Genomic DNA, 15,604 nt, shown 5'->3' on the forward strand with positions numbered 1-15,604 from the left:
CCGTATCTTGAGCACGCCGCAGCGCGCTGGGTGCAAATGCACCTTCGAGTCGTTTCTTGATGGGTCAACTCCTCTTTAGGTCTTTAGCAATTCTCTACCCCCTAGCCGAGCGGGCTTCGAACAAGGGTGGGCCCCGGGGGGCTGGACGGTCCAATAGGAAGGGAGGGGCGACCAGGCCCTCCTCCCGGCTTCCGGGCGAGCGGCGGCCAGTGGAAATTGGGGAGGGCTCGGCGGCCCGGCCCTGCGAGAAGCGGCGGCGGCGAGGGCAGCGGGGATTTCGGCGCGGGGCCGTTTGGGCTCAAGTGCGCCCCCGGGTCCGGCCGGGCGCGCCACCCGCACTCCGCCACCCGCCACCCGGGCCGCGGGCAGAGACGGCCCACGGAGGAAGCTGCGTCCAGACAAAAGCGCTGCATCTCTGCCGCTCAGCCCCTGCGGGGAGCCGCGTTCGGTGCCTGTCCCCGTCCGAGTCTCAGCTCCAAACTGTTGGCCAGTGCACAGAGGTTTCCAGAGTCTCATGAGCTGCTCGGAGAGGAGACCCCCGTCTGTGGCTGAGGAGGTTAGCTAAGCACGGCGCTCAGGAAACGGGGGAGAAAAGGCAGAAAAGAAAATGATTTCCCGGGACACGGTCCGCGCAGGATTCCTGTTTGCTCTGCTTTATTCCTCCCTCGCTCAAGACGCGAGCCCCCCGTCGGAGGCCAGCGCAGAGGACATTCCCGAGGGGGCCTCCACCTTGGCTTTTGTGTTCGATGTGACCGGCTCCATGTATGATGATTTAGTTCAGGTTATCGAAGGGGCTTCCAAAATTTTGGAGACGTCTTTGAAAAGACCTAAAAGACCTCTTTACAACTTTGCTTTGGTGCCTTTCCATGATCCAGGTAAGGGGAATGTTCATTCTTTGTTATTTTTTTTTAATCTTTTTATTGATTCCAGAGAGGAAGGGAGAGGGAGAGAGAGGGAAACATCAGTGATCAGAGAGAAGCATTGATCGGCTGCTTCCTCCACGCCCCACGCTGGGGATGGAGCCCGCAACCCTGCACGTGCCCACACCACCGGGAATCAAGCGGGGACCTCCTGGTTCATAGGTCGAGGCTCAACCACTGAGCCACAGGGCTGGGCGCATGTCTTTGTTATTTCTTATGATCACATCGTGCTTTATGCTATGAAATGGTCTCAGTGTTGGGAAGTTTGAAATCTTTTTGATAGATGTGTAGCCCGAAGATAGTTGTCACAAAGAATTGCTGCTTGGCTTCTGGGGTGGCTCTGCTACCTGCTCACGTCTCAGCCATGGGGTAGACAGATGGCTTGTTTAGGGAGCTGGTCCGGTGGTCCCCCAAACCTGGATATGTGGAGTTAGGAAACCCACAATCCGGTCTTGAGCAACAGCGTCTACTGGCTTTTTAATTTTAGAGCTAAAGGATGTTTAATGATAAAGGCAGATTTGAACAGGGGTGTTCAGCCACGATCCTTCCAAAGCTAACAACATCCAGGTGGAGAGAGCACGCACAGGATAACGCTCCGCTAAGATGGGAAAAACCTGTGTGAGTCAAGGAAGCTTGGCGTAGTGGAACTGTTACTACTAGTGGAACGGAAGAGATGAGAATGAGAGAAACCATTCATTGCTTTACTGAATCTATTCATCTTTGCACCAGGTCATCATTAGCTAGGTTCACAGATGGGTATAAACGTTATGGCTATGGCTCATGCAGTAGAAATGCACGTGATTTGGTATGTCAGTGCTCTGTAAAGGTAGCTGAAGCCATAGGACTTCACTTATTTTTTATTTTTTTTTTGCCCTAAAGCTGTGGGTTTCAGCGACTCCACTGTAACAGGACCCGATTTACTTTTTTTTTCAGTTTCCCTTTAAAGTGGCACCTTTCTGTGAGGCGCATAGGAGCCCTCATTGTCATTGTGGAGGGCAGCATGGCCAGGGGAGCCCTGCGGCTTGCTGTGTAGCGTCCACCTGAGTTTCATTAACACAAGTTGCTGCCCAGTTGAAGGAATAAAGCAGTGGCTTCTTAACAGTCCTCCCCCACTGTTCTCCCATACGTTTCCTGCTTTGAAATTCTCTTTTCTGTAAAAGACCTTGACACAGCCTCTTTACAATGAGAGCTTGACATTGAGAATTTCAGATTTGTTCCTTGTGCATTTGACAGACATAAGTTCAAATTATTGCTAGGTATCAAATGTGTCAGTTGTCAACTATTTAAAAAAAGTTGGCTGTGGGGAAATTTGGAGGGGAAATAGAATTTTCTGGGTTTCCCCCCTCCCCCCTTTCAGATGATGAAAACAATAACCTATCCTACTCTTCTGGGGTGAGATATATAAAATCAGTGGTTCTCAACCTGTGGGTCGCGACCCCTTTGGGGGTCGAATGACCCTTTCACAGGGGTCGCCTAAGACCATCGGAAAACACATATATAATTACATACTGTTTTTGTGATTAATCACTATGCTTTATTATGTTCAATTTGTAACAGTGAAAATACATCCTGCATATCAGATATTTACATTACAATTCATAACAGTAGCAAAATTACAGTTATGAAGTAGCAACGAAAATAATTTTATGGTTGGGGGTCACCACAACATGAGGAACTATATTAAAGGGTTGCGGCATTAGGAAGGTTGAGAACCACTGATATATGTGAATCACACATATATGTATATACATGTATATATATAACATTTCTACATTGATGAAATATTCTTTATATTTGAGTGAAGAATTGAATGGTTATTTACTGTGTTTTCTCTCTTAGTAAGACACCTCATGTCTTACAATGTTTCAGTTTATTAAATGTCAAGATGTCAATGTTGATGCAGTTCAAAACTTGTTATTTTGGAATAGCCTAAATACGTTTCTTCTGTAGGGGTAAATCTGAAGTTGGCTAAAAAACAAAGTAAAAATTGTTTTCTCTAATTAACACCACAATTTGCTCTTCTCCAAAAGACTCTTATGAAATGATGTTGCTGCAGACAGAACACAGAAATTGCCTCAAGTCATAAATGGAAACTGGATCATCATGATATTTCAATGTGATATGAAAATTATTGGAATAAATTGCATTGTGGTATGCTGCATTCCAATTGTTACCAAATGGGAAAGTTTGCTGTAGTTGACTTTCCTATAGTTTAGCAATCATGTTTCAAAGTGGGGGAAACTTGGCATGCTAATAAGAGATGACTAATAAATTAGATCTTTCTAGAATTAATACACGAAAATGATTAAATTGGTTCCATAAAATTAATTGTAAGTATAATTCAGCAAAACTATTAATTCTGTTTCCATTGTGATTAGAGAGAAGTGGCCAAGTGTTTCTGTTATCTAAGAGTATTTAAAGTATTTTTGAAGATAAAGAGGGAAATAGAAGTTAAAACATATTAATAACTTTTAGTTTATTAACTCATTTTAATGGATTGTAATAATATCTTGGTGTGACATTTTCTCTCTCACACTGTGTGTGTGTGTGTGTAAAATCATTAAGCATTTTTTATTTCCTTTTACTTGTGATTAGTGATCAGCTTAGAATGACAAAAAGGGCCTTGAATGGGGATTGGCTGTTTTACAGAGACATTGGAAAAGTCAGTTTATCTTTCTGAATGTTTTCTGAACTGTAAAATGAGGGACTTGGATTTGAACATCTCTAAGGTCACTTCTAACTGCGACATTTTATGACTCATTGTCTTATATGTGGTTGCTTTTCATAGTTTCTAACACAAATTCCTACGGTTGGGTGATACAACTGACATGAAAAGAAATAATGTGTGTTATTGGATATAATAATTGCATTAATTATAATCATAATTACTAATTATATTAATGACCTTGACTACAACTTTTCAAAGCCCTTTGATATCTGCTACTGCATTTAGCTAGATGAAATAATGGAGGAGACCTGGGATATAGTCCCCGGCATTTGCCAGAGACCTGTCGGCCTTTCAGGTGACGCTTTGGACCCCTGCATTACAGGTTGGGGCACGGTGTGTGCTTGCAGGTGGGGGTAAAAATTAAAATACAGGGAAAACATACCCATAGAGGACAAAGTCTAACAACTTGACAAGGACGTGATAAAATCACTCAGAAAATGTGCACCTCAGAAGCCAGTCTTGGAGGACCAACAACACATCCATGGAAGGGGAAGCATCAGAGAGGACCAGGGCCATGGACTATCAGGCCAGCTTTTTGATGCTGACTATCTTAAAATGTTCTTCTTAAACTTCTCTAATCACTTGTAATGCATTAATTTTTAGCAGCTTTATTTAGATATAATTCCCATATCATGCAAACATTCATATTCACAGATGCATACAACCATCACCACAATTTTGGAACATTTTTCAAAGAGAAACCTCATGCCTTTTATTTATCTATCAGTTTTCTATCCCCTTATCATCCTTCTCCCAGCCCCAAGCAACCACTAATTTACTTTCTGTCTCTCTAGGTTTTCCCGTTCTGGACTTTCATATGACTGGAATAGTATAATATGTGTTATTTTATGATTGGCTTTCACTTTAGCATAATGTTTTCAAGGTTCCTTCATGTTGTTGCATGAGGATGTTGCATGAGACCCAACTTTGAGATGAGAGGGTTGAAATTTTCTCTCCCGCTCCTGACCTCTGGGGAAGGGAGAGGGGCTGGAGGATGAAAGCAAACTGGGGAAATCTCTGGGATTGGATAAAAAGTAAAATAGAAACACTTATTTCTTTCACATTGGTGGGTGCAGGGTAGTCAGTAGTTGACATTTACAGCATGAGATGGTTTGCAGGGAATAAGATAACAAGGAGGGGTTCTGCTATAGGTTGTGCCCTGAGGGGTCTGGAAAAAGACCATTACTCTGACTTTCCAAGGAGTATTATCTCAGATACAAAAAGATAGTAGACAGGCTCACTGAAGTTAAAGATTGACCTTTGTCAAGGAAGCCACAGGCCTAGGACAGGACTACCCACCATGGCTCACTTCTAGTTAGGAATTTTTATGTCCAGACCATCCTAATGTGGTTACTTCTGGCCTCTGTTTGTAGGGCCCACCATGCAGGCCTCCCCTGAGCTTGTCAAGTTTAGTGTGTGGCCCCTTTTTTCATTCGCACTGAGTTATATTCTTTTATAATAAAACAGGTAATCTAATGAGTAAGTGCGTTTTCTGAGGTTTTTGAGCTGCTCTAGCAAATTAGTTGAACCCAAGGGAGGGGGTTGTTGGCACCTGTGATGTATAGCTGGTGGTCAGGAGCACACGAAACAACTGGGGCTTGTGATTGAAGTCTCCAGTTGGGGGAGGGTGCAGTCTTGTAGAATTAAACCCTTTAACTGGTGGAATCTGATGCTATCTCCAGGTAAACAGGTATCAGAGTTGAGTTGAATTCTCAGACCTTGAAAATCTATCGACGTTTTATATGAGCTAAACTTCAAATTGAAATGTCAGTTTCAATATGTGTAGGAAAAAGATCCAAGAAGATATTAGTCTCCCTTTGCCTGTAGCTCCTCCTGTGTGAAGAAGGGTTTTCATGAGGAAAAGGGTTGGTCTTTTAAATCCAAGAGAAACCAAACTTAAAGTAGAATTTAAGAGTGAGAGATTTTGGTTGCAATGATTACTTCGTTTCTAGCATGATAGTATATTTAATTTTAATTTTTTTTAAAAAGTAAAGTGGGATTAATTGAAGAAGCACTCCAAGCAAGGTGTGAGCCAGTTGAGAGAGACAATGGCCCTACACGGTTTAAATGAGGGATTTTCTAGGTGGAGACCTTAATTTGCATTCAGGGATGATTAATAGAATAGGGTTATATAATTATATTTCTTCTCTGCATGCCTTTACCCATAATGCATACAGAAAAATCCAAGGGGGATGGTTCTAAACCGCAATGCAAATTTTATTATAATTAGTCTAGGACCCTAGTAAGGTCACACTGAGGTCATGTTGTTTTCCTCTGAGCTTCTGCCAAAATCCAGCTGATTCTGAACCTGCCCTCTGACAGTCTGCTGGCTGCTGGGTGGCCTACAGAGAGGTGGTCTGAAGGCATTGTTGGTCCGACCCCTGTTCAAGACCCCAGGGCAGACCCCACCCCAGCCCCTCATGTCTAACTTCCTACCTAATACCTGGACGAGTTGCCGCTGCCCATTGCTGCCCTGGTTGCAAGCCCGTGTGGTCCCTTTAGAGTCTAGGAGTTGCTTGCCTGTTGGGGAAGGAGAGGGGGAAGGGAAAGGTATGGGCTTGCTCCTGGGAGGGAGTATTTTAACCTGATAGAGTATTTTAACCTGAGAGTAGATCCCAGGTCTCTGGATGTTTTCTGAGGACATGGAGAAGCATTTTGCGACCCACAATGAAAACTTTCTCCCAAAGTGTAAGGACCACGTTTTGATAAATCAAATAGGTTACATGTGTTAGGAATGTTACTAGTCAACAGAATCCTCTCTGACTTCCACTTTTTGTTTGTTGTTTGTTAAGTTGAGGAACAGCTTTCAGTTGATCCTTGGTAAGTCAGAATTTGGTTTTGCTTATGATGTGTCTCTGGTCAAACGTACAATAACCGTTCTCAATGGTCTTCATAACTCTGTGTCCCTACCTTTCTCTCTGATGAGACATTAAGCAATCTGGACAGGACTCATTTATAGTATCTCACAGGCCTGCCACACAGTACACACTCAGGAAAAGTTTCATCACTGAATTCTGAAAACAAGAACTGAGGATTTCTCTGGGTATTTTAATCTTGCCTCGCATGCCTATGACTTTACTTTTAAAATCATAACAGTCAGAAGAATAAAACTAAACAACATAATAATTTGCAAGTTGACTTTTTAGATTCTTTAAAAATACTAAAGAATCAGTGGTGTTGCTCTTATTTGGGTGATATATATCTCCCAGCCAAGCTTGAAATGAAATGAAAGTATCATTGTGACCCAGATAATGGCGGAGTCTTGGGTAGTTACTGAATGTTTGTATGGCAGGTAAGTTTTGGAGGTGATTTCTATGCAGTTGGGAGTATCTCAGCTGCATGCCGTAAGATAGTCTGCCCGCTTTCCAGTTTTAATTGGACTGGTGGAAGGAGTGTCACTACAAATACATTTAATTTCTAAAGAGCATTGTGCACACGAAAGATCCACATCATAGGTGGTTCTCACAAGTCTACAGTATTCTCAACCTTGGTTTTGTTTATCTCTGATAAATCCTGTGAGGATCCCCATCTCTGCAGGGAATAGGAAAAATTTAAAAATGGACTTATGTCGAATGTACGGTGTAATGAAATAAACTTTTCCTACTTTAGTAACATCATGGTTAAATAATATATATCAAGGTCCTTTAAAAGTACTAAAGAATCAATGGTGTTGCTTTTATTGAATGACTCATATTTTTCTATAAAGATTCAGTAGGCACTGGAGAGAAGAAAAATAGTAGAACCTTTATACAATAAGACTAAAAAATTCTAGAGTGAAAATATCTACCTGATGCCTTGGTTATTAATCAACCTATAGGCAAAGGATAGTTCGAACCAGTTCAAATGTACCATGCCAATACACTCAGTATTTGAGAGGCATGTGTTCATTTTCATTTTAGAGTTGTGTCTTGCAGATGGATTGGGGCAAGGCCGTCCTGAGAGCTGAGTGATGAAATCTGAGGCCATCACAGCAATTCCAGGGGGAAATAGTGAGGGGACTTGGGCATAGGAAGAAGGGGATAGACTTCCGAGCTATTAAGAAAGTCCAGTGAACTGGACTTGGTCCTTAGAATATGGAAAAAAGGGAAATATGTTTGCCTTCTATAGGTTAAGATATGAAATGGTCACATACTAGAAGAGAAAAGATATGTAAAGATTTCTATAAGAGATACCATTACTCTCTGGCCAGTAGTCTTGACAGTAAGTAAGCAATCTGCTTATAAATTAACTTGTCCAAACAAAATATCAATGAAAAAATACAGGGGTGAAAAAGAGTCACAGAAACAGACTTAGGCATTATACAACCAAATTTTTTTTAATTGACATATAATTGGCATATAATCGTTTCAGATGTACAATTTGTATATATTGTGAAATGATCACCACAATAAATCTAGTTAATTACATTAGAAAGTTTTTTTTCTTGTGATGAGGACTTTGAAGGTCTACTCTCTTAGCAACTTTCAAATAAGCAATCCAGTACTGACTATAATCCTTACGCTGTACTTTATATCCCCATGACTGACTTAATTTATAACTGGAAGTTTGTACCTTTTGACCTCCTTCATCTGTTTCACCCACCGCCTATTCCCTACCTCTGTCAACCACCAGTTATATGTTCTTTGTATGTATGAGCTCATTTTTTTTCTTAGATTCCACATTTAAGTGGGATCATACATACAGTTATATGTATGTCTCTGTCTGACTTATTTCACTTAGCATAATGCCCCAAGGTCACAGATGAAAAGATTCCCAACTCTTATGGCTGAATAATATTCCACAGTGTGTATTTGTGTGTGTGTGTGTGTGTGTGTGTGTCTTTATATTCATCCATCAATGGACACTTAGGTTGTTTCTGCATCTTGGCTATTGTAAATAATGCTGCAATGAACATGGGGTGCTAGTGTTTTTGGTTTTTTGCAGATAAATACCCAGAAGTGGAATTGCTGGATCATCCAGAACTTCTATTTTTAACTTTTTGAGGAACCTCCACACTGTTTCCCATAGTGGCTACACCAATTTACATCCCCACTAATAGTACACAAGGATTCCCTTTCTTCCACATTCTCTCCAACACTTGTTACTTCTTGTCTTTTTGATAATAGCCATTCTAATAGGTATGAGGTGTCTGCCTGATAATTAGTGATATTGAGCACATTTTCATGTACTTGTTGGCCAACTGTATTCTTCTTTGGAAAGATGTTTATTCAGTTCCTCTGCCCATTTTTAAAATTATTTGGGTGCTTTTTTGGCGTGCCAAGTTTGATCTAGGGTTCAGAGTATTAGTTCATTCTGCACTGAAATAACCAGTCCACCCATAAGCAACACTCCAACTGTAGCCATAGACTGTTTATCTTTATAAATATGTAATGATGTCATTACATATTTGGATCAAACTGTTAACTCCTAGTTTTGGTTGCATGCTCACCAAAGAGCCTTCTGATAATTTAACCTCATACACTTTCCTTATAGGGAGAGAAAGCTCTTGTCAGACTGGCACATACATCAGACTTACCAGACAGTTATATTCCTGATTGGTAACTCATATTTTGGCACACCAGTCTTATACGTCAGTCTCTATTGTTTAAAATACTCTGACAGTGTCAAGTTAAAGTTTCTGAGTTTGGAAGTCTGAGAGCTAGACCTTAGTTGATGGTTAATTTATCAAAGTAAATGTCTCTGTTTGGGTGGCCTGTCTGTCTCCAGGTATCATCCCCTCAGCATTTCCAACTGTCAGTGTTAGTGTGAATCATGCCAAGTAGCTGTTCTGTCCACTTGAAACTTATATAGATGATAGCTAAAGCCATCAGAACAAATGAGATCATCCAAGGAGAGTATGTAGACTGAGAGAAGAAGGAAGACAAGATGGAACTATAGAGAACGCAAGTATTTAAGAGGCAGTGAGAAGGGAAATTCATAACGGATTCTGGAAAGGAAAGTCCAGGTCAGTAGGAAGAGAAACAGCAATGAGCAGTGTGTGGAAATCTAAAAAGTTGCTAGATTTAAGCAGGTGAAATTATCAGCTCCATCCATGTGTAAGATGACTGAAAATAAAAGCTAAACTAAACAGGGTAAAATGCAGTCTCATTGGGGTTGTGAGGCCAGGATGCTGAAATGATGGATAAGAAAATTGTGGTTAAAAGCAAAGTCTCTGGAGTCTGATGCCTGGGTTGGAAGCCTGGCTCCACCAATTACTTGTCCCATGATCTTAATTTCTTCAGTTTCAGTAACGGGGGGTAATATCTCCTCAATAAAATTGATGTGAGGATTGAAATAATAAATGCCCCAAATTTAGCCCAATCCCCTGCACACAGTAAATTCTCAATAACTATAAGTTATTGGGACTTAGAGTTGAGAAAGAACATGTTAAGATGGAAGAGAGGAGAGAATGTGTAATTCTGCTGGAAAGGAGTCAGTGGAGTAGAAGAGATAGAAGATGCCAAAGAGAGAAGAGATAATTCATGAAACCAGGGCTTTGAGGAAGCAAGAGGAGAGGGGATGCAAAGTAGAAGGACTGGTCATTGGCAGGAGAAGACCTTTGATTGATTGTGATAGGAGAGAAGCAGACCACAGACAGCGTGCATGGTCATGGACAAGCAGTAGGTTGGTGAGGAAGACAGTGAGTCATTTTTATTTCATAAGAATTGTTGAGAGGTCTCCAGCTGGCAGTTAACTGTGCTGAGGAGGGGTTATTGGGTCATTGGGTGTCATAGGTGTCAAGCACCTCAAAACGGCAGGTGTTTTGTCTGAAGGTGAAGAAATAATTGGGGGTGGGGTGGGGTAAAATGCTGATCCACGTCTTGACCCTGGTGTATCTGGGGTGTGGGGGAATGGGCAGGCCTCACTAGGAAGCGCTGTAGGATGAGAGGTGGTGTCACCAGCGGAGAACCCTGTTTCAGCTACAGGGGGAGGTAGATAGTTCCTGTGGGAAGATGGTTTGGCAGGTCACAGCATTGTGAGGGCTTCGGATGGAGAAAGGAATGGGTCTGGAGAGAGGAAACGGGTGAGAGCCAGAGAAAGAGGAGTGGCTTGCATTTGGGGCAGTGACCACAGATGGTGGTGATAGAAGGCAGGGTGGGATATGCTGGTGCAAGGTCTAGCTGAGGCTTGGGTAGGAATGTAAGACACCAGTGCAGGCCCTGGGAGAGTTGGAGCCCGATGATGTCAGCTGTTGGCAACTCGGTCTGGGGGCAGGGACTCCTGAGGAAACCTCATCTCACGCGTCTTCTTGACATGGGCTCAGGGGTATCATTTATTTCTAGTAATAACAGCTGCCATTTCATTTTTTGAGTCACTACTCTGAACCAGACACTAAACTTGATTCATATTGTGTTTTATGTCATTAGACTCACAAATCGCTAAGTGGTGGATGTTGTCTTTATTTTACATATGAAGCAACTGAAGCTTCTATGCACTCTCACAAAATTTCCTGAAAAAAAGAATAGCTTCCTGCACATTATTTTTTGCTCCTTCCTGTGTTTTGAGACACGTGTGAGCTGGAGGAGCTGAGCCTGAGAAGGCATGGCAGAGGGACCTCTGTGTTAGTTGCTAGGGCTGCCATAACCGAGTACCCCAAACGGGGTGGCTAAAACAACAGAAATTTATTGTCTCAGTTCTGGGAGCTAGAACCTGAAATCAGGATGTTGGCGGTTTCCTTCTCCAGGCTGTGAGGGAGAGCCTGCTCCCCGCTCTCCCCCAGCTTCTGGTGGTTTGCTGGCAGTCTTTGGTGTCCCTTGGCTTGGAGACGCACCATTCGCTGCCTTCATGTTCACAGGGCGGTCTCTCTGTATAATGGGTCAAATTTCCCATTTTTATAAGGACACCAGTCATATTGGATTATTGGCCCACCCTACTCCAGTATGACCTCATCTTAACTAACTACATCTGCGACAATCTGATTTCCAAATAAGGCCACATTCTGAGGTGCTGGGGGGTAGGACTTCAACATACGAATTTTGGGTAGACACATTTCAACCTATGTTGAGACCACGCATTTAATTAACATTTAAAAAACAAGACTCTAGCTCTAGCCAGTTTGCCTCAGTGGATAGAGCATCGGCCCGGGGACTGAAGGGTCCCAGGTTCGATTCTGGTTCTGGGGCACATGCCTGGGTTGCTGGCTTGATCCCCAATGAGGGATATGCAGGAGGTAGCCAATCAGTGATTCTCTCTCATCATTGACGTTTCTATCTCTCTCTCCCTCTCCCTTCCTCTCTGAAATAAAAAAAACTCACAAGATTCCATTACTCTTCTACTGGAGAGACTCGGTCTGTTCTATAAATTTCTGATAAAAATGTTTATATTAGGGAGATTATGAACTCTATGCTCTCATCTCTTTTTGGATGGGAACGAGGTCCTTGGTGGTAATATGGAGAGAAGCATTAATATGTTTGGGATGCTATTTCAGTCCTGGAAATAATTTGAACTTAAAAATATAATCTATGAATTTTACTTTTAAAGCATTTAATACTTTGAGTATTTACTCTTAAAACATTTAATAAAGCTTTATTTGATTTTTTTTGAGATGTTGAGATATTTAATTTTTAAATGGGGAAAACCCCATTTTGGAATTCCTGGGATTAGGTGTGGGTTCCTAAATATTTTGAGTTTGTATACCTCTAGTTTTTGATTCTTTTTTTCTTGGAAACTTCAAACACACTAATTGGAGCAATTTTCCCCATAAGCACCCAATCTCTGAAAGCTAACCTTTAAGCACTGTTTTATAGCAAGTCGGAGGAATTCCTTGAAGTTCCCAGGCTAGAAGTCACTTATTGCTACTGAAAATGCTTCAGGGTGACTCTGAGCTGTTCTTGTCAAGATCTGGGAGGCTGGTAAATGGGACTGACAGGTGATGGGGAAGAGAGAATACATGGGCTGGATATTTTCACCAGGCAGAAAGGAGAGGAAGTACATTATTTCATTAAGCAGTAGAGAACAAAACTCTAAAATGATATTGTACTATCTGGAACGTCAAGTTTTGAGATTCAAAGTGAAATCTGTTTTGCTTTTTGGTTAGTTCATTATTTGCACTTCAAAGCCCGTTCCCGGAGCACACAAAGAACCTCATTTCTATTGTTTCATGCTCCCCAGAGGGTCTTCCCTGCTCTTCTTAGATGGGCTTGTTCACCACCCCCTGGATCAGATGGTCACACGTCTGCCTTGAAGTTTTCTCTGGAGCCACACCCCGTGTTGGAATGTGTCCCTGGGTGCCAGACATTTTCTCTTCTATAATTAAAAAGATTTGTCAGAATTCCACCTCTTCCAAGGAATTTTCCTGGAGTATTGGAAAAGTGCCATTCAAAATTGAGATCCCCTTTTATATTCACCATAACCTTTTGGACTTTGATAATAACTTGACTCTTTTTTTCCTTCTATATTGTAACAGAAAACAGTTTGATTTATCTTGAAAAAGTAAAACTTGGTAGAGTTAGGATGACAGAAGTTCTGAGTGAATTGACTCTAATAACAAATGGGACCAACGTTTGGTTATTAATCAGCTACTAATCCTCAAAGCTTTAGTTTCCTTGACGTTAAGGTGAAAAGAACAGTCATATTTCCTTTGTAGAGTTGTGAGCATTAGAAAATACACATATAACCTTTGATACAAAGCCTGACACAAAGGAAGGACCCATGAGGATTCTACGAGGGAAATAACACTTGACATAGAGTCAAAACACCTGAGCTGGTTCTGTAACTGGGCAGGTCACTTGATCTCTTATGGGGTGAGGCCACAACATTAGTAACAAAGAAACAGAATTTCCGGAGGATGAGGCCCAGAAATCAGGATTTTAAAAAAATTCCCAGGTGATTTTAATGTGCAGCCAAGGTTGAGAACCACTGTCTTAGACTCTAAGAGACTTAGAGCCTCAGTTTCCTTCTGTCTGAGGATATAATGGCTGGTGTGCTGATCGATGTTCCACCACTGACTCTGGAGCTGGGGGTGGGGGAAGGTCCTTACTTAGAGCATTTGGCAATTTTCCTGGTGTAAACACTCCCCCACTGCCAATTTCAAACTACCAATATGGTATCCCTGGATGTAGAGCTGAGAATAGATGTGGACAATTGTCCACCCACCTTTCCACAAAGGGCGATGTTTATGTTTAGAGATGATATTTGTGAAGGGACTTAGTGTAATAGGCATTCACTGGTGTTAGTTAATTTTGCTTGGAAAAGTCCTTTAGATGGGAAGAACTAGTTAGGTCAGAATTAGTTTTATGATGGAAAAAGCCGACTGAGCATTTTCTTCTGAGAAATGACAACCTGAGAAATGTCAACGGTAGATACCCAGAGAGGCTGGGTGGGCAACACCAACACACAAGTGGAACAGGAGCACCCCACCGCCACCTTAAACATACACTGGGGCATCGAAAAGGTATCTCACGTTTACCAGCACCCTTCCCCACCCTACACACATCTTCCCCAGTGATCCCAACTCAGCAAAGGTGCTGCGTTTTCTTTTGGCTTAACACAGGAACAATTTATTACCATTTCAGGAGGTAAAAATCAGAAGTGGGTCTCACTGAACTAAAACAAGATGTGCATTCCTTTTGGAAGGTCTAGGAAAGAACCTGTTTCCGGGCCTTGCCTGATTTTGGAGGCTGCCCACATCCTCCCTCTTCAAAGTCACCAGTGGCCAGCCAAGCCTTTGACCCGCAGCATGACTGACAATGACATCTCAGTCTCCACGTGGCTTCTTCTTTATGTCCTTAGTTATAGGACTTGTGTTCAGCTAGTCTTCAGATGGTTCTCAGGCTGATTGTCCTATAATTTAGCTGTAATTTTGATGCGGTCCTGGGAAGAGGCAAGCGCATTGTTTACCTCAGGGTGCTACCATTTTCTCTGAGTTGTTCTGGACAAGGACAACACTATTGAAGTCACCCTGGCTCATCTCTTTCACACCCACATCTTACCTCTCTAACATTGGTTCTACCTTTAAGATTTTAATTTGACCACTACTCATTCCCTCTACTGCTGATCCTGTAGCCCCAGTCACGTTAACTGGCCTCCCTGCTACTCTCCCCAGAGCTGCCAGATGATGCTTTTAAAATGAAATGCAGGTCACATTACTCCCAGCTCCCCTTTCTGAACTCCTTTTAGCATATTGGGCCCTTTATTGATTCTTACAAGCCAGGCACACACCCTCTCCAGAGCCATTGCTTTTGCTGTTTCTTCTTTACAGATCCTTGCATGGCTTGTATCAGTGATGGCGAACCTTTTGAGCTCGGCATGTCAGCATTTTGAAAAACCCTAACTTAACTCTGGTGCCGTGTCACATATAGAAATTTTTTGATATTTGCAATCATAGTAAAACAAAGACTTATATTTTTGATATTTATTTTATATATTTAGATGCCATTTAACAAAGAAAAATCAACCAAAAAAATGAGTTCGCGTGTCACCTCTGGCACGCGTGTCGTAGGTTCGCCATCACTGGCTTATATCATGACTTATATGGCTGCTGGCTTAAAGTCACCTATTCAGAGAGGCCTTCTCTGCCACAGTCCGACATAGCTCCTCACATGCCTGCCCTATTAATCTGCTTTATTTATATTTTATCAACTTAGCACTGCTTGACATTAGACACGATGTGAATCCCTTCATTGAAGCTCTATCTCCTCCACTCAATATAAATTCCAAGAGGGCAGAGACTTAATTTTCATGACTGTACCCCAGAGCCTCACAGAGAAAGGTCCCTGATATATAGAAGACACTCAGTAAATAGGTATTTAATGTTTCATAAGTACTTACAAATTCTCTAATTGTTGAGTGCCGACTTCTACATATGTTCATAAGATCAAGCTTGTTAATTGTTATTCAAATACTCTCCCTTTATCAGTTATTGTCCAATTGATCTATTTTTGAATAAATTATGTTAAAAATTTCCACAATGTTTGTGCTTTTGTTAATTTATTCTTATAACTCCAGTCAGTTTTTGCTTTGAGGACATGCTGGGTAC

The 15,604-nt window shown here is 41.8% G+C and overlaps 1 protein-coding gene across 2 annotated transcripts in view; it reads left to right on the forward strand.

The window, feature by feature from the left end:
* Window positions 1–339: 339 nt before the first annotated feature.
* The window catches only part of HMCN1 (hemicentin 1), a 374,104-nt gene continuing 358,839 nt past the window's right edge, over window positions 340–15,604 (forward strand). The window contains exon 1 of one of the 2 annotated variants that reach the window (XM_023754745.1): window positions 340–875. In XM_023754745.1, the coding sequence (XP_023610513.1) occupies window positions 608–875 (268 nt within the window). In that variant the 5' untranslated portion in view covers window positions 340–607. The remainder of the gene's footprint in view (window positions 876–15,604) is intronic. The other variant, XM_006089863.3, reaches the window with a different exon arrangement.

The sequence above is a fragment of the Myotis lucifugus genome, unplaced genomic scaffold, assembly GCF_000147115.1.
Source record: "Myotis lucifugus unplaced genomic scaffold, Myoluc2.0 scaffold_65, whole genome shotgun sequence".
Taxonomy (NCBI): Eukaryota; Metazoa; Chordata; class Mammalia; order Chiroptera; family Vespertilionidae; genus Myotis; species Myotis lucifugus.